Genomic DNA, 27250 nt, shown 5'->3' with positions numbered 1-27250 from the left:
GCCCGGCCCAAGGGGACACTACTAATACTAAACATATAGTGGCAATACCATAATATTTCACAAATTCCAAGTTTTGACACAAGAAAAGTCTGCCTTTTTGAAAACGTGAGTCACGTTTGCCTCCGCCTAGAAGGTTATGCTTTTACCCTGTTTGTTTGTTGGTGGGAAAAAGACTACAGAACAGTTTTCTTTGAAACTTACTGAAAAGGATCGTATATGGGCCAGAAAAGAACCTATTAAATGTAAAGGGACTGATCCAGGACGTCTGATGTTTGGAAGCTCCCACCCTCTATCACCACTGATAACCACGACTGGTGTATACTTAGAAATTACCAGAAATGGTTAGTGCTTATCTCAGGGATACATTTATTTTACATGTTTACAAAACCTTGAAATGTGAGTTGTGAAATTTAAAAGAGGACACGCTAAAGACTAAGGATTTGCGTGTAGTTGTGATTTCAAGAACCTTTCCATTGTTTGACATGCTATCAGTTACCTTAAGAATTATCTGTAACCCTGTGTTGATTACATGATAGAGGGATTTCAAACTCGTGAAAAAGAAGGAGCTGAATATAGCGAACGTGCACATCAGTCATAGTTGTGGTGAAGATTAGATGTGAAGTTCAAGCGGTAGATTTATTGTAGTTGAACACTACAGACACTGACTGTGAACGCCAGAAGGGAAACAGACAATAATTTGCATTGAAAAGAATGGAGAACTGTGATACATCTTATAAGATCAGAAATTTGGGTTGTTCATGACAACATCACTGTTGTGTCTGAATTGACACTCAACAGGGCTCAGGAAAATCCATGTCTCGTCTAACGCAAAGCTCACCACCCTCTTACCACATTCCACTCCCCTACCCTCATCCTCTTCCTCTCTGTGCCGTTCGGCCTGGGTCTGCTGCCTCGTCTCCACTAATGAGAACCATCCCCATCCAGCAACATATAAACCCGCTAACACACACTTCCCTATGATCTCAGACCAGTAAACATTGTCACTGTGGCTAGGTCCCACCACTTTACAGCTGCTAAAATGCCCACACATCCCCATGTTGTCATAACCTTTCATGTAAAGAAAAATAAAATAAAAAGAGGGAAAGAAATTTGTAACATTGGCCAAATGGTACTTTAGGGACTATTAATTACACGATTGTCATCTATTATTGGGGAAATGTCAACCACACAGGGTGGTGTAAATACACTTAGTGTGGAAATATTACTTATGCCAACAGCTCAGTTTACTTTTAGATCAGGCATTTTAAAATGATGAGGTAGAATGGTGGAATTAAAGGAGAGAAATGCTGATATTGGCCTTTGTAATTGACCTCTGCTTCTAGAGCACTGCCTATAGCCAACATCAAGGTACCACTCTCTCCCCATTTCAGTTTTTCCCTTCTTAATGAAACCCACCCTTAAATTACTGTCACCATCTTTTTGTACTGCAGTTATATTATAATATCTTTCTTTTAAGTGGGCACTTAATGTGTCTTTTCAACATTCCCCCCTGAGCAGTATGCACAGAATAGACTGATTTCTTTTAGATCTCAACAGCCCCCTCTTGCCCCCTACCACTCAGCACCCCCACTTCCAACCTGCTACTTTCCTTTCTTGTTTTTTTTTTAAATTTCTTGTCCATCAACTTGGACCCTGTAGATTATTGTGAGCTCTGCCTATTTTCAGTATAGTCCACAAATTGCATGGTGGTGCGCCATAGTTATCCCTCCCACCTTTGCCATATTTCTCCCCAAGCCTTTTGTGAATACTGTCCCTGGCTCAGATAGTCTCCCATGTACCTGGAAGCACTAAATTGCTGGAAGCAACCTGAATTGGTTTGAACTGCCTGCTCGCAACCACAGCATCTCAGTTTAGATTAGGCCTCAGACTGGAGGGCATGTGGAAGCGTAGTTGACAGGATTAAGTGGCTATTGAAGTGACTTTAGAGCATAATTCATCCCCTATTGTAACAGAAGAAATAACCCCCCTCCCCTCCTTTCTTTCTCTTTTTGGTTCAGTATGGTTCATCGACGTTGTTTCTCGCTGTAATTACATAAACCTGATCCCTAGACATTTGGCTACTTATCAGTTGTTTCAGAAGCCACATTGATGATACAAATCATTGAGATGTGTGTGCAATGATTGTGATTGTTGATGTGCACGTGTGTGGATGGAAGAGGGTACACAATCCGACTTTACTGTGTGTTTGTGATGTCGTGTGTCCTCGAATGCTGTGTGAAAAATAAACAAAAAATTTTGTCTGTTGCATGTTTTTCTCAAAACTTTTAAGAAGCCCGGTCTGAAGAGCAAAAACATATAAATATATGTGTGTGTATATATATATATATATATATATATATATTCAATATTTAAAATGTAAAAAGTTAAATTGCGTCCTCTATAGCTATATTGAGATTTAAATTCAGAAGGGATTGTTTTTCAAACAATCAAGGTTCTACAGATTTATTCATTAGTTTACTATGCATTGCAATCACTTCTTAAAAACTGCTTTGACAAGGCTTTACTGTACATAATTTATTTTGTGTGACTTGAAGAGTAACATATTTTGAAATACAACTCCGTAAAACATCTTTTATGGATGCATTTAATCCAACTGAAATGTCTAAAAGTAAAGAGTTTTCTATTAAGTATGTTTTCATCCACAGTATCCATAGGAAAATGAATAAAGATTTGTAATTTGGCCTTAAATTAAGTACAAACTTAGTGGGGTTTTTTCGATGAGTCAGCCCCAGTCAACACCGACACCCCTCCTCATTCACTTTCTGTCCTGCCTAGATATTCAGCAGTGTGGCTGCATTAGCATATGAGTGGCTCAGTGTTTGGGTGAGTTTGTTCTCAAAGCACAGGTCAACGTCTCTCATCCACTTCAATGAATAGCTGAAGGGCAAACAGAACTCCCAAAATGAAACGTTTCCAGACTTTCACTTGAGTCTGGAGGATGTGGCTTTCTATGCCGGATCTTCATATACACTGTGGATATTATGAAGATGAATACAGCAACAACCTTTAATTATTCGTTGCCCTTAATGTTAATACTGAGCATACTCATGACTTATGTATGCACTTAAATATGTACTTCATATTTACCCCTGCCTGAGTGTTGTGTATATTTGTGTGGTCAAACAAACACATGTGTATTTATATATGTATATATGTGTGTTTTAAGGGCAAGCGGTTGGCTCCTGCCTGCAGCCTGGAAGTTCTATCCCGGATCATGGCGTCATCACCATCACTCTGCAGGCTCCTTGCTGCGCTACATACCCCGCAGGGCGGTTCTCTACTGCCCTGGCAATGATGAGCGAAAATTGAGGAAGCTGGCCTCGTTGGATGTCGACTGTGTCGTCCTGGACTGTGAGGATGGTGTAGCCCTCAGCAAAAAGGTACACAAATGCACATGTATCAGCGAAGAGCAGCTTAGTTTGAACAGATCAGGAAGGAGTGCACACAAACACACAGACAGCTGTGCGATCCTGAATGATTATTATTCCATCTCCCTCCTTCAGACAGGTGCTTGGTCTTAATCACTGAAAGGAAAACTACCTAAGTGACATGTTTAAAACAAGCACATTTCACCCCATTATGATGGCATAAAGGAAGTGGTTCCCCCCTATCAGAGTTCTTTAAAACAAGGTGACCATGTCCCACTGGGCGAGCAGCGGGAAAGCACCAGATGCAGCAGGTTAAAAGCATTCTCCTCCCGCCCACACGACCTCCCCATTGGCCCTCCTGAACTGCCCATGAAATTGTGATTGGTGTGTGGGATAAAGAAGGGGCCTGGGTAAAAGTTAACTAACAAAGGTTTTTAAGTCATGATAATAAAGATGATTGAAATGGCCCGAGGCTGTTCCTGTAGTGGACAAAGACAATAAGATGATGCCCTGGGTGACTGACAGGCTGAAAACCGTGACCCCGTGATGGAGTTGGTGGAAGTCAGAGCTTCCGTCATTATTACATTTTTAGAGGGGGAATGTGGAGAGGAATGCAGCACTGAAGCAGCCATTCAGGCACCAGGAGAGTTCAGACGCTGGACTCTTTAGCTGTCAGCATGTGACAGGTTCATATCTTTATCTTACTTACAACAAATGTTACCTCCTCCAATCCACTATTGTTCACCAAACCACTCATTTCACATGAGCTAAAACTATTTCTATTAAAAAAACAATTGACTGTAATGGGATTCATTTTTCCTGTCTTTTTCTAAGGACTCTCTTTTAGCAATTTTGCAATCAGGCTCTGTATGCCATTTCAAAAATAAAGTATAATAATTTCCCTTAGTTGGCTACTCCTTCTTCCACTCAATTACACAAGTAATCAAAATAGCTATACCTACAAAAATACCAATAAATTCTGGGTAATAGTGCTGTAATTTTCTCTGCCAGCTGCATTGTTACTACATGGTGCAAAAAATGGCATCAGATCTGATTTGAGCCATTTATTCACACCATAGTCAACCCAATGTGCCAGAATCCTGTAACCCATTATGTGTTTGCTTGGTCATACTGTGTAATATAAAAAAAAATGTTATTTACTCAATAACAAAATGCACCTTTCCTACCGGCATCCTTTCTTCACTCCCACACTCTCAGCTTCTTCCTCCACTGTGGCAAATGGAAATCCATGGGGGTTGTTGTGTAGTTATACCTTCCCTTAAGATGATACTTTTTTGTGTTGGATAAGCAGTACTTTCTGTGTGTGACAGAAAGTACTTTGTTATTTGAAAGCATTTTCTTCCTAATAATATATTAAATTTTTTGGTCCTTTTTATTGGTCCTATTTATTAAATTTGGAATTGTCGCAACAAGCTTTTATGGCCTGATTATGAGGATTTTCTGCAATTTGTCTCTGCAACTAATTTCAAGCTCTGTCGGGTTGGACGGACATTGTCATTGGACAGCCATTGTCAGGGCTCTCTTGAGATCTTTGATTGGGTTCAAGTGGCTAGGCCACAAAGAAGCATTGATTTATTTCTCACATTTGGGTCGTTGTCCTATTGGGAGGAAAACCTTTGGCCCAGTCTGAGATCCTGAGTGCTCTGGACCCAGTTTTCAATAAGCATATGTCGTACTCATCTTTCCCTCAAACCTGACCAGTTTCCCTGTCCCCCCTGAAAAAACACCCCCACAGTATGATGCTGCCACCTCCATGCTTCAAAGTTGGAATGGTATGGAGTCGTGCCTGTCTTCCTCCAGGTATCATACTTAGAATTGAGGCCAAACTGTTCAATCTGGGTTTCATCAGATCAGAGAGTTTCAGTGACTGTTGCTCCACTGAAGATTTCTACCGTCTGCACACAGAATTTCTGGAGCTCAACCACTGTGGTCACCTCAAAGGCCTTTTCCCCCAATGGTTTTCTGAATGCACTGTACACAAGAGAAATTCATTAAAGAATTGTTGCCGCTCTTCTGGCATTAAATTGTCAAATTTAACTTGTCCATATTAACTAAAAGGTCAAAAGTTTTGTATTTATAGTCATGCAGCATGGCTTTCAGTGAATTTTAGAAAATTTTACTAAAAAGACTCAACACTTGTTTATTAGGAGGTGTAAAGGCTTACGCAGAGGTGCATCAGCTGTTCATTTGCGTTGTCCATTTTATAGCTTTCCTTGACCGAAAGCATATTCATAAGATTTATTTATTTTGTTGAATTTTGCATGCAGTGATTGTGTACTTGGCTCTTCGCAGTGGCTGCAGACACTGTTGGACTACAGAAGCTGTACTGCTAATGAACAACTTTTACTACCCCGTCTGTGTAGACATGGTGTAAAATGTGCAGACGGAATTTTATTGGGCAGAGGGAAAGAGACATGACAACTATCATTTGGCTAAAACGATGAATGTGTAGAGACAGTTTGAGTCCTTCTTCAATAAGAATTCAGATCATAAAATCCCTGAAGTGATGCCAGTTAAGAATATTGCACACATAAGAGGTCATTCATTTCAAGATACAGACTAAACCACAATGCATGTTGCAAGGCTAACAGCATTGTGTTTTTCTGTAAGGACATGGTGATCCACATGGTCAAAGGCATTAGTGAGATCAATACATATGGCTCCTGTGAGATTATCACCATCAGATGCAGAGAAAACATTGAATTTTGTGAGAATGGTAATGGTGGAAAAACTTACACATTATAATGTTTGCTCAGACAATTTCTATAATTTATACAGTAGCTGCGATTATATTCACTATGACAACCACACATTCGGCACTGTTTGTTTGTCAAGACATGCCAGGCCTCAATAAAGAACCCTCAATTCATGTCTTATGCATGGAGAGAGAATGGGAGTAGACATAGCTCACTAAATGCCGCCCTGAACCACTGCTTCGGTTAAGGAAACAATGGGTTAGGCCTTAAGTAGGGCTACTGCCCCAAACCACCTTCCTGTAATGTGTTCATTAATGTATTCTTTTCATTATCTCTCACCTTCACCTTAAAACAGGGAAGGATATTCATGACAAAAAGGTACGCAATGAAGGTCAGTCCACCCCCTCCTGTTGGAAATTAAAATCCGGGAGTGCCCGCTTTAATTGACTGCCGCTTTGACTCGAAAAATGTCTACGTTCAGTCTTGGCAGTAATGCTGGCTGCTTTAGAGGCAGCGAGATAAGAAAAGGAGTAAAGGGTAGGAGCCACCCAGAGCTCGCTAACTGTCACCACGGACCCAGAGGGGAGAGTTGGGGGAGGAGAGGGGAGGGTAGACAAGGCTGACTGCTCTAACACTCTTACACATATCATCATATCTGTATGATCAGTGGGGTGGAGGAAGAGGGAGGGCAGGTTGAAACCCCAGAGCGGAACTGACGGCTACACCTGTCCTCTCTCCTCCTCTCTCTCTTGCCGCCTTGTTCTTTCATTGTCCCTCTCTCTCACTCGTCTCCCCTCTCCAGGGTCTTCAGGGTTAAGATTGTTTATCTCTCTCTCTCATGTTCTCTCTCTGTCTCTTAGTGCCCTATGGTCCAGTATTCCTCCTGGTGTTTCTGTCTCTCTTGCTCTCTCTTTTCCCCACATGGGTCCCTCCATCCTCCCTGACTCCCCCCTGCCTCCCTGCCATAGAGATTCTCTCCTAATCCCTGGAAGTTTGGAACTAATGAACTAACTGCTGAGCCACTGCCACGGAGCTTGGTCCCAAACTATACTGTACTTCACACTCGATTTCCTCTCCAGATGGCATGGTGGAGCGGCCGACACGACGGGGAGCACCTTTTGCACACCAGCACGCGCCTGCACAAGCACACAAGACATGCAGAACACAAACATGCACACACACTTTAATGTGCACACGTAGACACATACACAGACAAGGCATTCATACACAAACGTACGCACATAAGACGGCATGCACACACACAACTTGTAACAGTTGACAGCCCACTGTGCATCACTCAAGTATGACACAACAGTTTCCTGGGTTCACTGTCTGTACTTTACAGATCCAGAGAACTTGATTGTGCTTAATATAGGTAAATTCATCATTTATTCATCTTATAATGAAAAACATCTAAAATAGTCTTTATACTGATAGAAACCTTATTGGGCTCATGTGGAAGCCAGAAACCTCCCACTGTATTTATTTCAGATACTGTATATGAGAACATTAGTGTGATTTCAACCATTGAAATACTTGATTTTCAATGTTTTTGTTGATGCAATTTGTGGAAAATGACTTTCTTTGATGGTTTGTCTTAGGAAATATTACAGAAATAAGAGGAGAGATTGGAGATTGATTTGTTGACAGTGCACAGCAATACACCTGCCAAGTTTGAAGTCAATCGGATGAGCGGTTGTTGAGAAAATCGAAATACAGACTGACAGGTTCCTCCATTTATATATAAACAAGACAGTTGCGTATTTGTTACTTACAAAATAAACCTTAAAAATGTCACAAAGGTAGTATTTATTGTAGGGATATTGCACTGGATTGTAAGGCACAGGTACCATGTATCTTCTTTAACGGTAACCTTAACTTCTTATGGAGGAAAAGGTGATCTTGCACCAAAATCTCATCTGATCAATTTAGCTGCATTTCACATTGATAAAATCAAATTAACCTGTTTGCTTTGAGTTGTTTCATCAACAATTTAGAAACTGATTGTGAATTGTAATAGTAGTTTTGGTTAATTAATTATTTAACCCTCAATTTTTAAGCTTTTCATTTGTGCACTGATAAAAATGCCCTCCTTTGGTCTAATTTACTCTTTCTTTGTTGCTCTTCCCCCCTTAACACCTTTTACCACAGGTCCACAGATATACCTGTCTGGTTGCAGTGAGGGCATCTGAGGGAAGAATAGAGAAGCTAGTGTAGAGTGGATTATATTATTACGGTCTATTAACTTTAGGATGTAGCCGGTCGATGTATGAGCTGTGGTCCATGCATGAACTATGTCTGACACCAGAGATTTTCAACTTAACATAAATTATGCAGCCAACTGTCAACTGATACATGACCTCAGTTCAGTGTTCGCTGTGTTATTTCAGAGGACACTGAAAGATCTGCTCTACATTTAAGTGGATTCAAATGACTAAACTCTTGACAGAATGAACTCCTGGGAAATAATGATAGCCAGTTGAATTATGAATACTGAACATTTGTATTTAGTGTGTGTCAGTATGTGCATGTATTTACAGCCCTATATATGTGTGAGTGTGTGCGTGGACTTGTGCTCAACACCTCAGAGGACCCCGGAGACTTGAGAGAAACTCCCAGTCAGGCTGCCAAGACTCACAAATGGGATGTAAGCTGCTCAGCCAGAAAATAGACCCTGTTCTAGCCAGATCAGAAAGACTTTCCATTCCAAACTCAGCTGTCTGTCACAGTGGATGTGTGTGGGTGTGTTTAAAGCAAGACTCTGCATAACTTTTGTTGTGCAGCAGCAACGTTGGCCTTTGCAGCCGCACTTAGTTATTACAGGGTCTGGGGTCTTAAATTCTGTTCAACTCCGCAACGTTAAGGGTCATGGAAGCAAAGTAATAGTGCATGTACAGATAACAAAGCCAATCAATTAGGCAACAAACTCAAAATAATAATCTCGGGTCAAACCAACTTTCATGCTGTCCACTCATGTCAGCATAAACATCTAAATCCACAGCAGATGTCCGTACTGAGAATACCAAGCTAGCGTCTTCTTATGGCTAGACCCATAGTTGTTGGTGTCTGACATATTCCCGTAAACCGTTCTCATAGGAGATCGCACCAGCTAAACCTAGAATGCCAGAAGGTGCCTCCAAGTGGGAATGAAAAAGGTGCTAATCACCCAATTGGACAAGTCGGTTTAAGACCGGAATGAATTTAAAACTGTTATTTGGAGGTGACATAGTTGCATAATTTGGCTTTGAGTGTCAGGTATAGAGTCCTTTGGGAAGGGACCGTAGGCGAATGAGAGGCCACGGCGCACGAGAATGATGACAGCGTGATGATTAGCATTCATTGCTATAAAATGGAGAGGTCTTGTGTTGGAGCAAAGGGAGACTGCAGGGATTTGAAGCAGTGAAACTTATAAGAATTATGTCTCGTGTGTCTTTTTAGATTTAATAGTAGTCTCAGATTGCACAGACTATAATTTCTGCCTTCTCAGGTCTTCTGATTGCCTTTTGAAACACACATTTTTGCAGCAGCTCCAGATACCGTAGGTTAAGGGTGAGGACTGTGGCCAGGCGAGGGATCAGAAAATGCTGAGACATAGAGAACTGAGAGGTCCTCTCTCCTGCTCTCATTATCCAGTTACACTCTTGTGTTTTTACTGGCACAGCAGCAGCCCGCACTGCTCTGTGCTACGTGGGCTATGCAACACACCCGACACTTGGATACTTACCCTAGGAATAGGAGTGATGATGGAGAAGCTGACGAGGAGAGGAAAAAATGAAAGAATGTGAGGAGGAAGAGAGGAATGGAGCAGATGTTGGTGCATGAGGAGAGGAAAAACGGCAAAGCCTTATCTCTTGTTTAGCAAGAGATTAATTCATTTGTAATTTAACTGATGATTGAAAGACTCATTGTAGTATTGCTTCCAGCCAGTGATTAAAACAGCGTATGTAAGCCTCCAGTCACATTGTCCAGTCATGGCTTTTGCCCTTTTTTGTAATCTTATTAGCACCTTGGTCACATCAGGACACATTTCTATACAAACCACTACAGTGAAAGGTCTATATAATGTACAAACTCAATTTTTGTTCTATTGCCTTTTTAAAATATTTTTATTCTCTTGTCTGCCTCATTCTGACCTGCCTGCTGCTGTAACAACTGAATTTCCCTGGTGCGGATCAATAAAGTTTTATCTTAATGCTGAATGATGAGCATTATCTCCTCCATTTTCCCTATGAAGTGGAAAAGGACTTGGAAATGTATTTCCTGAAAATCATGGCAATGCAGCTTGTGATGGACTGAAACTAAAGAGCTCTAATGAGATTGTTTCATGGCTAATTAAAGTGTAAAAACTAGCTGTCTTCCAGCTCGGCGTTCAGTTCTGAACACTTTTACAAATTCCTCCTCCTCCATCCTGCTAGTTATGTCTTGTTGTCTGGCTTGACAGGATAGTGGATAACACCGAGTGCTCTCAACTGACAGAGAGAGCGCCTGAATCTCCTTCTGCTACATCTCAGTTATCAACATAGCCTGAATTAGTCAGTCATCCCAATCCAGCTTTCTGGAATGCAGCATGTCACTTGTCAAAACCCATCCACGATGACTTGAGGGTTAGAAACGCACACACACGTACACCCATCCTGAAACACACACTGACAAAGACAAATGCACAAATGCACAGTCACACTTCAGGCAGGCAGCCTCTGCCTGTGACAGTCAGTGGCTCATTGTAAGTGGTACTACAAGTTGCACAGCGGGGAGCAAAACGCCAGCTCTCAAAAGGTAAAAGAAAAAATGGAAAAACATCTTTGCACAACTCTCCTATATAACACATACATACATATGTAAACATATATACATAATACTTTGAGGATGAAATACACATTGTTATGCCTTTATCCTGGCAGTGATGGTAGACACATCCAAATTAATGTCAATTTAAAGATAGAGTCAGAATGATGGGACAGACCCAGCTGCTGCTGTGATACACCTCACTCAGATTACATCACACTGGCATGCTATCTTAAATCACACGGGGTGGCAAAATGCCAGCTTCCTCAGTACAGTGTAAACTACAGTGTAGCACTCTGAAGTGCACATACCTCTGACACAACAATCTCCCCAACATCCACCAAATAGCACACACTAATAAATATCCCCTATACTGCAAAAATATTTTTTTCATCAAGATCCATTAACTATTCCCTGAGAAACCAGTGGGGAAAATGCTTTGAAGATTGCCTCTTGCAATGTTAAACAAAATGATGAAATTGGATTGCCAAAATTGAATAGGTTATTTCTTGGCCCCTGTCCTATGATTCTAACAAGTTTTGTGGAAGTCCGTTGTAGTTGTTTTTCTTTATCCTGCTGTCAAACCAACCAACAAACAAACCAAAGGACGGGGTGAAAACTTGGCAGAGGTAACATGCAAAGGCAGCATGACGAGGGGTCTTCTTAATGGCAATACAGTGGGATTTCTGTATAAAACGAGCTATAACTGCTGCTGTCTAATCTAAATTGGATGAAGGGACAGAGTGTGCGTCTCCACTCAGAGTCTCTCCAGAGGCGATGTTTGACGTTGCTTGTTTCAAGCAGCATGTCCGCAGGGCTGGGCATCTGTGATCCGATGCTGTAGAGGAAGGTGGTACTGCTGTGGCCTGTACACACATTGGTTTGGAAGCTCCAGTCTGATGTAGTGTCTACAGGCCGGCAGCCATGCTGGGTAATGCATACACAGCACTCTGTAGGATCCTGAGCGTCCAGACTCAGGCTGTGTGTTAAGGAGCTGCCCTCGCTCTCCTGGAAGGTCAGCCTCTCTGCACTTGAAAAGCTTCATGTGTGCATCTATGCGTTCAACAGCCATGCCGGCTTGGCCGACTGCTCGCCCACCTGCCTGCCTGTGTGTCAGCTTCTAATGATGAGGATGATGGAGGAAATCAAAGAGGAGATGGAGCTGACGTTGGGGCGAGCTCTCCGTGGGACACCATGTGATTGGGGAGGGAGCTTTGAAGCAACTTGTTGGATGGCTGTCCATTAATGTAAAATATCGTTTTTTCAAAGGGCTTTATTCAAGCTCGGAGTAGCGGAGCCCATAGGGGTCAAGGTGTCTTGAATAATCTCTCTCACTTTCGATGGATGAAGAGATAAAAGAAAGAATAGTGCACAGTGACCTGGCCATCTCCATAGCCATTCCTGGTGTCATGGTTTCAGAAATACAATTGTAGAAGGAGAAAAGCACAGGAGATAGTCTCTGGTTACAATAAAAGATTTTACGTCAGGCTGAGGACCCAGAGACTCCGTGATCTCCAGTCTATGTGATCTGTGAATCTTATAAACCATTCTTTTTGATCATTTGGCTCACTGTTTATTTAGTTTGGTCAGGGATCAATGTGACTCCTGCTACACGGAGGAGCCTCATATCAATTTTCTCCGCTCACCATGAACTGCAGAGGGACAGGCAGAATATTATCCGCCTAGTAGCAGGTTTATGAATAGTGAATTATGGCTGCGTAAATCGCTCCCTCCGTTTTAAGTTACCGAGATACAGTCACGGGTCTGTCTCGGCTTATGAGAGCGACAGTAATAGAGAGCAACAGAGAGGTTTCAGGAAAACTTGAGTACGAGTCAAAGATCACAGTGCACTCATCATATGCTGTGACAATCCCTCTTGTCTGAGTCGAGGAGGGAAGAGGGAGACATAGATGACACACGGCAGCCCAGCCCGCTCATGACCCCTATTAAATCCCAGCAAATCTTTGATATGTACTCTGATACCATATTTTATTGATACTGAAGGGGTGTTTGTAATATCAAGTACAGTTCTGCATACCAGGAGATCAGAGCGAGGGCTGGTTTGTCTCAGAAGCTGTTCTGTGACCCTGGCGAGGGTCCCCGTAAGATCTAATACAACTGAACCAGGGTCGGTTTCAGTTTTTACAAGAGATTGTGATGTATGGGCTGTCCATGTTATATCTGTCTACAGTTTCCCTCTCATGCACACACACACACACACACACACACACACTACTCCACTGATCAGTCCACTAATGATCAGTTGGTATGGAGTTTCCTCTCCAGATCAGGGGTGTATCCTGGAATTTTTTCATTTTCTTTAATGTTGTAATAAAGTGAGGTTTAAAAAAAAAAAAAAAAATCTGAGTGAATAATTCATCAGGCATATTTAGGTGACTGGTATCTATGAGTGTGTGTAATTTGGTGCAGCTTGATTGAATATAAGGAGACTGTTAGGCCCACTGCTAACTATCCCTGTTTAATTTTATGGTGCATACAACATAGTCACTTTGAACTGTTTTTCCTTCGAGATATTTTCTTTTCGTTCTATAGCATAAAGGAGAGAAATACAATTCCCAATCTGAGCATCTCCAAACACACAGGAACTCAAAGGCTCCAGCCTGTGATCAGACCTGACAACTCATAAGCTACCATTTCCTCATGCTGCTTAACTCAGACCACATTTTTCCTGAGCACCTCTCTCTTCTCACTAGCTAGACCTCTCTCCACATTTCATCCGTCTTCTCTCCATTCCTGTTACCCAGCATCTGGTTTAAATATAGAGGCGTGTGCTACTGTGTTACTGATAGAAGTTGGGACTATAGGCTTCTCTTTGATTTTTTTTCTTTGCCTGTTTGTCTCATACAATGCCTGTGTTGAGAGTGTGCAGCCTCTGTTTTGTTGGTTTGTGCCATTATTTGTGTGGACTGTCAAGGAAGATAACAGATATGATGATTTATTTTAAATGTATAAATATTTCATCTTGATGCTCTTGATTCCAGATTGATTGTCAGTATCCACTTTAATCATATAGTTTTTGTGTTGGGTTTATTTTTATTATGTGGTTGATTTAACAGAAAGTGACAGGTTCTTAACAGACTAAAGGCCCAAAGCAATGTGTAAAAAAATAAAATAGAAACACTTGAAATTAAATTTAACTAGAAGAGTGCCTCGGAGAGCGCATACCTCCACCATCTCGCCTGGTTCCACCCGTTCATCCGGATCGACTTAAACATTTTATGGATTCTTCCTTGGGTCAGGCCCCACCCCTGCACATCATTTTATGGAAATTAGTTCAGTTGTCTTGGCTGAAAGACAAACAGACAGATGTTAAAACAAAACCCATCTTTGGGGAAGGTAAGAAATATTTATCCACAACTTGATCACATAATTTTAAAGCTGATAAATGAAAGTTTTCTATAGTCCCAGTATTTAGTATTTGAATGTTTGATCCCTCATGTTGTGTTTTGTTGGATTATCAACTTTAGGTCTTTGGCATTAAACTTGCATGATATCCACGTTTGACACCAGAGTGATAATCCTGTTTCTTTATCAGTTGTGGAATAAAGCACTTGGTTTATCTTGTTTAACTCCTCTGTATATGATTAGTGATAACTCTTTTTCTGACTCATGTTTTTAGAGAACCTTAACTTGAACACTTTAATATGCTTTTTACCCTATGTAATTTAAATAATGTCAGCACCCTCATCATTTCAATCTGGCCAAAATTATCCATCTTTAAAGACATAGTTGTATTGAAAGTCCCTTTCAAAAAGCGCATCCCTGGCTGAACAGACTTGCATGCGTTCATCTCAATGCTAAGCTCAATATTGTGATGACTGTTGGCCTTCAGCGAGGCCTAATCAGCAGTTTTCCCCCTCTCATGATAGTACTTTTGTCCTTATCAAGCATTATATTTTGCTGATTTTAGTCGTCACTCCCTCTGGCAAAAACTACACTTGCTTTCAAAGAGTATTTTACATCTTATGAATGAAGGAGCATCTGTGATAGTTGCTCCAAACTGACAAATCTGTCAAAATGCATCTCATTAAATCATCACGATTTCTGTTTTATTGCAGACCGAGGCCAGAGAGACCATCCCCAGGATGTTGGTGGAACTGGATCTGGGGCGGACAGAGAAATGTGTGAGGGTGAACTCGGTGTCCAGTGGCTTAGCTGAAGCTGACCTGCATGTCATTCTGCAGGGTGAGGTTCTCCCTCCTGCCATCATGTTACCAAAAGTGGAGGACACGCAGGAGGTGCAATGGGTAAGTCACACATTTTGACCAATTCAGAGAGTAATTTAAATGCACCACACAAACCAACAACAAAAAAACTAAACAATATATACGTGAGAAAAGAAAACTAAACTAAAAAAATAGCTGAGTCTCTTTCGCCTCTGGATGTCTTCTGAAGCAACACAGTGGTGCTCTTACACAAACTCATGGAGTAAGAGGACACCACGGGAATCTTCAAAGCAATCATAACAAGCTTTTCCATTTCCCAGTAAAAGTGGGAATCGATCCCTGTGGCAGGACTCTGGGACGGACAGAGTGTTTTTCTTGGCTGCAGCTCAAGAAACGGATGACATTTCTTCAGATTAGCTGCAGAAGCCCGATAGCTTTCTGTAACAACACTAAACGTGCCTTCTGCCACTGCTGAACCAACTGGAGAGCCTACTGGAGACCAACGTGTACAGTGTCACGTATGTGGCTAAGAATTTTTTGTTTTGTTTCATATTCAAAGTCGGTTTAATCAATATAAATATGCTGCAAGGATACATTACATCAAATCTATTTCTACTGTAAAACACATTTTGCAAATCTTCCCAGTTACTGAGGGTCTACTATGAGAATGATCACCTATCACAAACTAATTAACGTCAGAAGTTTCAGTGGTTATTAACTGCACGTGTTATTTTTTTAAATGATTTTCCTCTGATATTCCTCCCATTTTCTTGTCCTTGTTAATTAATATTTGCAATTTGTTAATACTTAACTGGGCCTGTGCCATAGTTAAGAGGTATTTGTCTGGGCTCAGCCATCCCTCTGGCTCTCTATAAAGGGGCGCTGTACGGATGTCAGGTCCCGAAAGGTCAGGAGACAGTGACATCATTAATGCAGGCCTTTCTGATCAGCTCCATATGGTTCACTTACCAGGAGGAACCAGGTTGTTGTCTGCCTACTTTTACTGTTTCTGTTGAATACAGTTTTTGCTGATTCAAAAAAGATTACAGAATTATTCATAATAGCAAAGATAGGAATGAACAGTATGAATATGAAAATATGAATGAGATGCGGTCTCAGAGTTTTGGTCCTCACTCTGTGTGAATATGCAGTCAAACATGGTATTGGCTGGAGAAGCAGGAAGTTTTTAACTAGTGTTTTTAATTAGAACACGTCTATTTCCTGCTGCCCTTTCTTTCTTCCACGTGTAATTGCTGACAGGTGTTCTCTAATTCTTCCCCTGAGCTCAGGCGTTCCTCCTCTTCCTCACTCAAAAAGACACATTTTGTTCTGCGTGAAATATTAAAAAAAGAAAACAATCTGCTGTTGTTATTATGAAAATTGTCGGGAACACATCGAGCGCTCTAAATGTGGGGAATAATACCAATGCTTTGTGCCGAGAAACACTTAGTGTTTATTGGAAGTATCATAGAGTGCATTTCCCCTCCAGGAAAAATGCCTTCACATGCAATTGTAAATCTGTTTTCACTTGTGATTTACAGTGTGTTTCTGCATTAGCAGGTGCATGTGTTCCCCTGAAACAAAGTCAAGTTTGCAGCTCTGGACTGAACCTCCATTCTTTCATGTTTGCTCATTTAATCGTATCGTTGCTTCCCCACCACCACACCACACAGAACCACACACACACACACACACACACACACACACACACACACACACACTCACAGGCTTTTGCTGCTTCTGCTTTGCATATGCTTTTCCGTGTGTATGTGTGTATTCATGTGTCAGCGTTGTAAACATGTCTGATTTTTTTTTCCCACTCTTGTAAGGCAGTGCAGTAAATCCCTCACTTGTTTATTTTTCTCTCTTTTTATTGATATTAGCACAGGAACCTCCAGACTGATTTGTCGCTGAAAGATGGACTTGCTTGTTTCCCTTTGTGTGGAAATCTTTAGCTCTGCCTTCCTCCTCTCCCCCAGCCCTTGTGTGACTGACAGGCCTTATTGGGCTATAACAGGCGTAACTCCCTCCTTTGTCTGGGGACAATTCTCACACAGATTCGGAGCCATGTGCATTCTTTGCCCACCACACTATTTGGTGTGCACTGGGACCAAAAAGAATCGCACCCTGTCCTGCTCCTCCTCCTCTACTCCTCCTCCTGTCCCCTCCCCTCATCCCTTTCTCCGCTTCCCCTCTGTGAAATGAACACTTCAGCAGGCCGGAAACATTTAATCTGGCCCCCTTTTGAAGAAAATTAATTGAAACTTGTCCCACTATAGCGTCCTTTCTCCAGCTCCATCTCTCCCTCCTTCTCTTTTCATGATTGGGTGGTGAAATTGTCAGAGGGCTTGTTTGTAGCGTGGCTTTGAATGGCAAGAAGAGGTGTTATTTCTTATTTTTTTTTTCCTCTTTTCTTTTTTCAATTCATTCAATAACAAATTAAAGGCTCCTAGATTTGAGAGCCATTGGCGGCTAATGGTTGCTGTATGCTCCAGAAGAACAATGATGGAGGACTGTAGTAGCTCTTATGTGGCGTAAATCAGGCCCTCAAAGTGTATAATAGCTGAATAGGAGAATACAGCAGAGGGACAGAAACATGTAATCAAAGAGGCTTGGAGGATTTCTCGTCGGTGGTGCCGCATTGAGCTGTCATTTGTTTTCCTTCAGCCCAATCCAAACAGCCCACTTGGCTCGCTGCAGCCTTGTTGGGGTTTGTGACTTTGCGTGGCGCGGCGTATAGCAGTGGTAATCTCTGTGTGTAATAGCAGCTAGGTTTCCCCCACAATGGGCCATATCTACCTACTTTCCTCTGTCGCAGAAATAGGTTTATCTACACTCCCTTTTCACACTCCTTCTCGGACCCCCGCTCCCACCCCTTCCCGTGTTTGCGAAGGAGAGGAGGGGGGGTGGTATTATACTAAGCCCCCAGCGTTAGTTTTTATGTTGCCATAGCAGCCTTGCTCCCACAGGGTTGTGACCTCAGATGATTACAGTACAAAGCCTATTGGGTCTTGAAAACCTCTTTGAAGATGAAAAGTCTTTGATGGTTTGTATTTATGCAAATCTCCCAGATATGATTTATCCAACTGAGATTGAATGGAGAGATGATTAAAATTGCCCCTATTTTTTGAAATCCTTCAATGGAGGCCCACTCTTTCAGTTTCGAGAACAAGAGTGGTGAGTGCGAGCACGGGGGTTATTTTGCTCCTCATTTAGGAAAATAGCCGAGCTGTACCTGAGGTTATTTATATCTGTCTTTTTCCTTGTGTGTCAAAGAGGGAGCGAGAGAAAGGAGAGGAAGCGGGCACATGGAGTTAGACATTTCTACTCTGAGCTTTTTTATAACTCCTCTTTTTTTTCTGGACTGGCTTTGAAAGGAAATATCTGACGGAGGGGGCTTTTGTGTGTTTCCAGATGATAGATTTAGGAATTTGGGCTACCCCACTGGCAGTCCAGGGCTAGCTGTGAACTGGTCTGTTGGAAAAAATTGGAATGCTTTGGTCTTCAAAGAATTGAACTTGGTTTTAAAGGCCTACTTAGGTGAGCTTGCATATTAGCAGGAGTCGTGCAGAATAAAGGCCTCAGCAAAGTGTCACATCACACTCTGATTGTTGCTCCAGTCTCCCTCTTCCCTGCCATGGAGGGGGGACGTAAAACAGAATAATGTGTGAGTACAACACACTCAGAGACATCCCAAATCTTGTTTCTTCTCCCCCCTTTTTTTTTTGTTTCTTCTTCGCTTTACTGTGCGTATGCATGCGCTCGTTCGTGCATGTGCGCATTTACATGTGTGCACACTCTCTCAGGGGAACACATGCTGTAGTTGAGCGGAGCCTCTGAGAGAAGGTAGAGCAGAAGACTTCAGACGACAGGGGAAACCCTGGTGATAATGTAAAATATTTCATTTCCTTGGCTTTTGTTGCCGCTCTCCTGTGCTTGCTTTTTCTGCCATTTGAACCCTCGCGGATGTGTCTCTGAATAAGGACTGCGATGGGAACAGTGTGGGTAATAAAGGTGTCAAGATTCGTATCAAAAGCAAGTTTTTGAACAATAAGATTTCCTTTTTTACTCCTCTGTCTGTCTTCCCCCGCAGTGGATTTTGAAGGCTGTGTCACATCATTTACAATCGTTATGGCTGAATATATTTTTCTTGGAGTTTTAAATTCACCTTCAAACAGTCTCTCAGTTTCGAGTGCAACACATCATGTTTTCTTGAAGAACAATGTCAACGGCCTCACAAATAGATCCAGGCTGATCACAAGTCTGAAGCTATTGTTCACAATGCCACAGTAAATATATGTGCTCCAAAACATGTGATCAACGTGATGACTATAATTTCACAAAGTCGGGAGAGCAGATTAATTCATTGTGATTATTTGGGGGGGTTTATTGTTTTCCATTCGCAGAAACAGTGGGTGTTGTTAATGAGCTGTGCGTGAGACTGTCCTTGTGTGTTAAGTTTGTTGACAGGTTTCAGCACAACTTGAAAGGACAGGCACTGACAGAACCCATTCGCCTGGTCACCTTTGTGGAAACCGCTGTGGGCCTGCTCAATTTTAAGGTAAATTACAAACAACTCTCCCCCAAAAACTGCCTGCATAAGATGTTTTGCTTGTTCCTCCATTGTTCACTTTAGATTAAAGACGGCGACGGTGAGCGGAGCACTCCACGTGTCCAAAATGAAAGGCATTCAAAGCTTTCGGACAGTCTCTCAAAATGAGCCTTTTTTTGTTTCCTCTGTGTGCGTGTGTGTATCTGTCTCTATCCCTTTCCAGACATGCTGACATTTTTTAATTAGAGCTGTTTTAATATCATCATAGTGGAAAAGTTCTTAATGATATTTTGGCAAGCATCAAAGCAGTTCCTGTTACAGTGCAGCACGACCTTCAGCTACATGGGGAAAAAGGGCATGGTTTTGGGCATTTGGGGAGAAACAAGCTGTCCATCCTTCTTTTGATTTGTCTTTTAGCTCCCCACTCTAATTCTGTGGCTGTGTTTGTGCTTGTGAATGTGTGCCTGTGTGTTTTGATGACAGGGGGTGCCTCTGTGTGCTTTCTTGAGAACACCCTGTATCTTTGCCCAGACTGAACCCCAGGTTACAAGCATGAAGAAAAAAAAAATCGCTGTTGCACAGCTAGTGGCAAAATTAATTTGGAGGCCAACAAAAGAAGGAGACGTGTTTTTATTGTTTCACACTCTGCACCGCAGACGGTTGCATTCCAGATTTTATTGATTTATTTAGTTAACGGTCATTATTTATAAGTAATTGTGGTCATTAGTTTTATCTTAGCAATATAGCTTGTTTTTCAGTACAGATTTATTTCGGCATCTACTTTTTGAAAAACATAAAAATCATTCCTGCTAAATCTTATTGTAGAAATATAAAGCATGCATTCGTATTCATGCTTTTACACAAAATGTTATGAAATAATAAAATGATCTCTTCCTAACCCTAATACAGTCTCTAACTTGAATGATAATCAGTAGCACACATACCTCCTCCAAAATAGTCCCCTTAAAATCTTCACCAATTCATGATTATTTGGACATAGTTTTAAAACAATTGAAGATACATCTAAACTGAAGCCATTTTATCTCAGCTACAAGTAAGATCGGTAAATTAGTACCTGGGAAATCTGTGAAAATGTCAAAGCAACGCCCTGTCTCAAAGGATTTCCTCGACTCGCTCGTCTGAATGTCTTTTTTCTTGGCCCAAATAATATCCTTCCAGCAAGTTTCCAGGAAATGTGACATGTGCTTTTTTGCGTATAGCTGTTGACAATCAAACCAAACAACCGATGGACCAGGCTGAAAACATGATCTCCTTCGCGGAGGTAATAAGCCAAAGTACCATTCACATCAGGAAATATATGGTTGTAGAATAAGTGAACACGGTGGAAGGTCTGACCCAATGGGAAATGCCAAAAGTACTGAGTTTCGATTTCCAACCCTTCGTAACAGTGTCTTTGGATATCTACGACATAAGAGGCATCTGGAGATGCTCACCATGGAGAGAAAGCTGGTGGAGGTTATGGGTTTGACAGATATGTTCTTATCGGCGTATTTGTTAGAGAGAATAGAGTGTGATGATGTGCATGTTGGATGCTTCTGTGCCTGCAAAGGAAACACGGAAACCAGGCTGTTTGAACCACTGTAGGAATATTGGGGCATAATTAGATTTCCTCCGCAGTATTTATGCCAAGATGTCCAACAATCCCCCCCCCCCCTTTGCATCTGTGTCACTTTAGTGGGCCTGTATTATGCTAATATTCGTATGCTCTCTCCAGGCGGTGTGTGAGGAAATCCGTCGACTTGCTCCCAGTGCTGGTCTCCACCATGACGGCGTGGTGTTTGGCTCTGATGACTTCTGTGCCAGCATAGGTAGCTGTTACACCTCCAGGTTAACATTTCCTCTGTTAGAGCACAGTTGTGCTATTCTCCTCCATGCAGGACAATATAATAAACAACAGTCTAAACATGAACAGCTGTGTTTATATCATTATCTATTTTTAAAGTTAATTTGCAGTCAGTTTAACCCATGGTTAGGTCTGTTTTAAAAAGAAGTGGTGAAACTGAAAATGATGATCCATCTTTTGATGCATCTTGTCATAGTCAAGTACTGTTTGCTAAGTACAATTTTGAGATACTTAAGTGCTTCTATTGAAGACCTTTCTTTATTAGTTATTTTTTAAATATTGCAATTTTTACACAATTGATAATAGAACAAAGTTGTTAAGGATTAAACCAGTGGTTTCAAACTTTTTTTAAGCATCTAAAATCCCACAAAATACATTGTGTATTTAGGGTCACATTTCAGATGTTTGAGTTGTAAAGACTCACTCTTTAGTGACTAAATCTTTCAGGTAAAGTCTTTGTATTCAATTTTTAAATTATCCGGTATTTCACCTACTTTTCCTTGAGGTGCCACACGGACAAAGGATGCCAAGGAGCTCCTTTATGCCAGACAGAAGGTGGTGGTGACCACCAAAGCATTTGGGCTACAGGCCATCGATCTGGTCTATATTGACTACAAAGATGTGGAGGGGCTGAGGCAGCAGGCCAGAGAGGGAGCTCTCATGGGCTTCACAGGTAAACTTTCCACTCTCTACTCTAATCAAAGAAGAAATTAGTTAGTTGATCAAAGTTAAATATTTTTAAATGTGGGAGGATGCTAAACATCTTTTGTCTTTTTAATGGTTCTGTATATACTTGTACTGCACATCGTTTGTGGTTTTAAAAGCAGTTGCCTGTCTTTATCTTTTTAGTGCTTTTGTTGATGCTGAAGTGATTTGCTCGTCTGACATTTCTCTGGTTTCTTGTCATGAATTGTTTCGTGTCTGTATTGTGAACTCAGGTCACCTGCTTTGTGTACCTGCATACAAGTATGATTACAGGCAGCTATTAGCACAATGTGGTGGCACTCTGTGTCTCTGTTGCCATGCAACGCTTTAAGAATGTGTGTATGCGTGCATGTGTGTATCTGCCATGCAGACTGCATGGAACAGACCACAGAGGGCAGGACAGCTGTTTCAAGTGGATATAACACTTTTCATTCAATAAATGAGATGTATTTGTTCTGATATTTTCATCCCGTGAAAAATGATTAATTCAGAATTTCCAGGGGAGTCAACCCAGAAAACTAACTACACTTCAGTATATATTGTTTTGTTATTGTGCTGTAAGGTTGTTTTTCATTGTGGGATGATTGAACAGAAGACACAACGTTAAGCATTAGTCAGGTTTCACATTGGAAAGAGATGGAGTGAAAGAGATAGTTGGTTCAAAGTCAAGTCGAGAATCTCTGAGCAGACACTCCTTGTTGCACTGCTCTGGACACACACACATGAACCTGCACTCAATATCATCACATCATCTCAGCGACTTGCCGTCTCATACACAAACTGATTTTCCAGATGACCTCATATGCCACCCTTGGTGCTGTAGGCCTGTGTGAGTGTGTGTTTACATCATGACTCAGCACTTGTCATGCAATTTAACATGGTTATTTTTAGCAGTTCTGTAACAAAATATTTACCCAATGAAATTCAAGATTTTTCATCTTTTAAGCGATGCATCAACCTCAAAACTAAATGTAAATAGTTTATATATATATTCCTCTGTTCTCCTAATACTAGCGCTAATCAGAATAATTTGTGTAAACAGAAGAAAAGCACAAGGTGTTGTCCACACATGGTAACGTGTATAAAAAGCTAACAAACGCTGGCTGCCGCTCTATGAAATAAGTGGTCAGATTTGATATGGAAAGTGCCATTCAAAGCTCTGGATAAGTGGCTTACAAGCCATGGGCACTCTGTACAGTATAATCTTTGTGGCTATTACTGGCCTGAGTGTGCTTAAGCATTAATAAGGTGCAGCCAAAAGCTTCTACCTGTGCAGTAATTGACCCTGGCACTGCCTAAGCCGCATACAGTACCCATTAGAGTTCAGAGCACACAAAAACTGGTGTTTCTTACTGGTTCACAGGATAGTGTGAAGGCGCCCAGAGATAACCTTGACATCTAATCTGTGAAGGAGGATTGTACATTTTGAATATTTAATAGTGCTGCAAATTCATTTCATAATTACCTTACACTGTGTACTCAATGATCCTAGTAAATATCTTTGCCTTCTGCAAATTTAAGATAGTTTGACAAAATCCTCTGTTTTCAGGGAGTGCATTTCACTTACCATCCCCGGGACCCTGCCTATCATTCGCCTGAGAGCACTTTGCTAAATAGCTATCCTCCAATGAGATGCCAGCACCACATGGCAGGCCAGGATTGGCTGGAGGGCATGAGTGATGCATTTCAAGAAAACCAATGGGTTGTGACTGAGGGCACCTGAATCACCCTGTCTGTGTCTCTTCACTCAGTCATTCTCCTGTCCTCCCACACACACACACACATACACACACACAAGATAAAACAGGTGGCAGAGGAGAGAATAAACACTCCTCTTGCCTCATTCATCTCAGGATGCAACAACCACACTCAGTTTATTGCCGTGAAAGAGTTTTCACATGGAAAAAGTTGGAGAAATACTCCAATATTGATATCATTTAATAATGCAAACAAGAAGATGTGCACACACACACACACACACACACACACACACACACACACACACACACACACACACATACTGTGGCCCTGGGGAGTCCTTAGGCTGTTTGTTCAACAGAAAATGTGCAGGGACAGCAGGGGGCCAACCTTTTTCCCCATCAAGGGCCATTTCAATTTTTATAACATCCTTCGCGGGCCATACTAAATTATTGAACACGTATATCACACTAACCTCGCTGATGCAATGACTGGAGCTGCTTCTCTTTTTGACAAGGAGACTGGTGTCAGGTGATGATGATGCAGTTCACGGCTGGTTTTAGCCAAAATAACTTGCTCAAACAAATCCTCACCTTTTCGTCAGCGCCTCATATGGCTCGCAAAGTCAGGAATTCCTCTCTGGAATCAAACTTGGCAGTAATCGCACGCACAAAAGTGGCTAGCTGTGCGGCGTTTGTCATGTTGTTTAATCACAGGCCAATGGGGAAAAACTAGATTTTTTTTTTGCAGTCCCCTTCATTGTTATTCAGTATCTTGTGCTGCATCAGTACCTCACCCTGGGACGCTGTTTTGAGACATTAGAACCATTTTACTTTGTCTGGTTCCAGCAGCAACAAGGCACTCATTCACAAATTCCCCTTCTGAACCTATTAGCTTGCTCACTACAAAACCTGGCTCTGTAACATTGTCTTTGTCAGAATATGGTCTTCTGAAGGCTACTGAAGGATGTGTGCAGTATCCCTGCAAACTGCACACTGACAATTTTACCCCAACAACAAAGAACTGCGTGTGATGGCTACGTCTGTTTCGTTGACCTTGACTGTGACCTGACAGGAGCAGAACCTTATTCTACCCCAGAGAAAGTCAATTCCCGTCATAATTATTTTGTACTTCTGTGCTGCTTTTTTTGTCTCGTTGGTTTGATCAAATTATCTTGTGGGGCTGCGTGTGCCCCGCTGTCCGAATGCTCTAGACCTGAGTTACAGTCTAACACAAACACACAAATCCTCCATCGTGCATTTACAGTGACCCACAACACATTTTGTCTCACGCTAACATCCCTTAAACGAATCTCTTTGTAATTTGAATTGTAGTTAATTAAATAAACTCTCTCACCAGTTATTGTTCTAGCATTTACCTGCACCGTGTTGATTGTGTAACTGTGGTGTGTGTTTTTCTGAGGTTAACTGGGGTGAACGGAGCTGGATGAAGGGAGTGGATTCTCTCCTCCCCTTTCCTCTCCTGTCTTGCCTCCCCTCATCTTCTCCTCCTCTTCTCCCCTCCTCACCTCTCCTCTTCTCCTCCCATCTCCCTGGCAAATTTTTTTTTCCGTTTCGCCCGTGCTGCCCGCCTGCTTAGCCACCTTGAAGGATTTGTTGTCGGCGACAGTGCTAAGCCCTAAAGTGTCGAGTTCCTGCTGGCTGCCGCTGAGCCGTCGTTCTCACCAGACATTTCATAACCTTAACTTATCACTACAAGTTTGATCTGCAAATGTACATGGGATTATGTCTGTGGCGTTCGCCCACATTTAACTGAGGGAACAGGAGCAGAAGAGAAGGAGGGGGTTGAAGATTGTGTCAGAGCCTTAACTCCATGTTGGGCTTCAGTTTCAGACAAGATGTCATTTCTGTAAAGAAACTGTGCAACTATTGAAATATATTTATATCCTCAACCTATGGACAATATATGTAATATAAAAATTATTTTCTTTTAACAGTTTAAATTAGCTTTATCATTTACATGAACATGCCATGAATGTTGTTCGATTTTGTTTAACCTCATTGGCATTTTCTATATGATTTACTTGACTTGTGTTATGTTGTGTGTCTTGTTTATTTGTGCGCCTCTGCTTTCGTGCGTCAACACACAAATAAGCTGTTCTCGTCTCCATCAGTGTGCTGCTCTGTCACATATTAAAGCCAAACTGGGTAATCAGCAGAGTCTCCTTGACAGCAGGGCTGAGACTAGAGAGGAGACACTTGATATCCTTCATGATGTCTCTGATTCAATTCAGTGGCACTGAAAAGACTCACACATATACAGTTTGTTCCTTGTGCATTTCCTCTGTCTCCTTCCTCTATATGATCAGCACCCTCTTAGCAGAAATCCATCCCCATTCTCAGAAATCTTTAATTTTTTCTTTGTTGCAACAGTTTACAATGGTGCAAACTGTGTTTTTAATTCCTCTCTGCCAGCAAGTGAAAGCATAATTGCTCCTGTATTTAATCAAATCTAAATTTCCCTTTCTGTGTGCAGGTAAGCAGGTGATCCACCCAGGGCAGATCCAGGCTGTACAGGAAGAGTTCTCCCCCAGTCAGGAGAGGGTCCAGTGGGCCAAAGAGCTCATTGCTGCCTTTGACCAACATCAAAAGGAGGGCAAGGTAAAATTTACATATTGGCCAAAAGTGAAAATCACACAATTTTGGAAATAAAAAATGCATTTATTCTCTTATATATTAATATTTTGATCTTAAGTAGCCAGGAGAAGGAAATAAGGTAGACATCAACATACATGACTTGAAAGGTGGTTTGATTATTCGCCATTTTGCTTCTGCAGAATGTGCAGACAAGTCAAAAAGTTACTTTGCTGCATTTGCTCTTTTTGTTTATTTGATTTTTCCAGTCATTTTACAAAGACTACAACACCATTTAATTCCCAAATAAAACAGTGCATTCCTCCAAAATAGTTAAAAGATATACAGATTCAGTCCTTGACATACTAAGAATATCCAGGAGATTTTATTGTACACAAATCTTTCTCAAATGTGCATCTCCAGCATTACACCGTATTTGTGCTGGTTGTGTGTTCTGATGACAAGGGTCTCCCTGTCGCTCTCTCTCTCTCTGTTCTGGGACTCAGCCCGATCCTTTGTGTGTCCTCACACACCTCTGTAGTTCCAGAGAATACATACTGTACACCCCTGGGTAACTCTCAGACACATCACAGGAGATGAGGGAGGGGGGGTTGAGCAAATTAAGTGTACAATATTATTGTTCCTAATTTAGTGCATGGTTGGATCCTATGTGTTGAGCTCTGTGGGCTATCTGCTGAGGTAATACACAATCTGCCCACACCTCTCTCCCTGCCAGGGCTGCTCCTACTAAGCATCGCC

General features: G+C 41.6%; 1 protein-coding gene across 5 annotated transcripts in view; it reads left to right on the top strand.

Annotated features, from left to right (window-relative positions):
• clybl (citrate lyase beta like) overlaps positions 1–27250 on the top strand; it is a 59292-nt gene that overhangs the window by 23945 nt on the left and 8097 nt on the right. For all 5 annotated transcript variants that reach the window (XM_020100766.2, XM_020100767.2, XM_020100765.2 and 2 more), the window contains 6 exons: positions 3188–3401; positions 14971–15159; positions 19538–19639; positions 21366–21459; positions 22000–22167; positions 26394–26518. In XM_020100766.2, the coding sequence (XP_019956325.2) occupies positions 3188–3401; positions 14971–15159; positions 19538–19639; positions 21366–21459; positions 22000–22167; positions 26394–26518 (892 nt within the window). The remainder of the gene's footprint in view (positions 1–3187; positions 3402–14970; positions 15160–19537; positions 19640–21365; positions 21460–21999; positions 22168–26393; positions 26519–27250) is intronic.

Source organism: Paralichthys olivaceus, chromosome 10, assembly GCF_024713975.1.
Source record: "Paralichthys olivaceus isolate ysfri-2021 chromosome 10, ASM2471397v2, whole genome shotgun sequence".
NCBI lineage: Eukaryota > Metazoa > Chordata > Actinopteri > Pleuronectiformes > Paralichthyidae > Paralichthys > Paralichthys olivaceus.
Note: the sequence above shows the minus strand (reverse complement) of the source record. Positions and strands in the feature narration are given on the sequence as shown.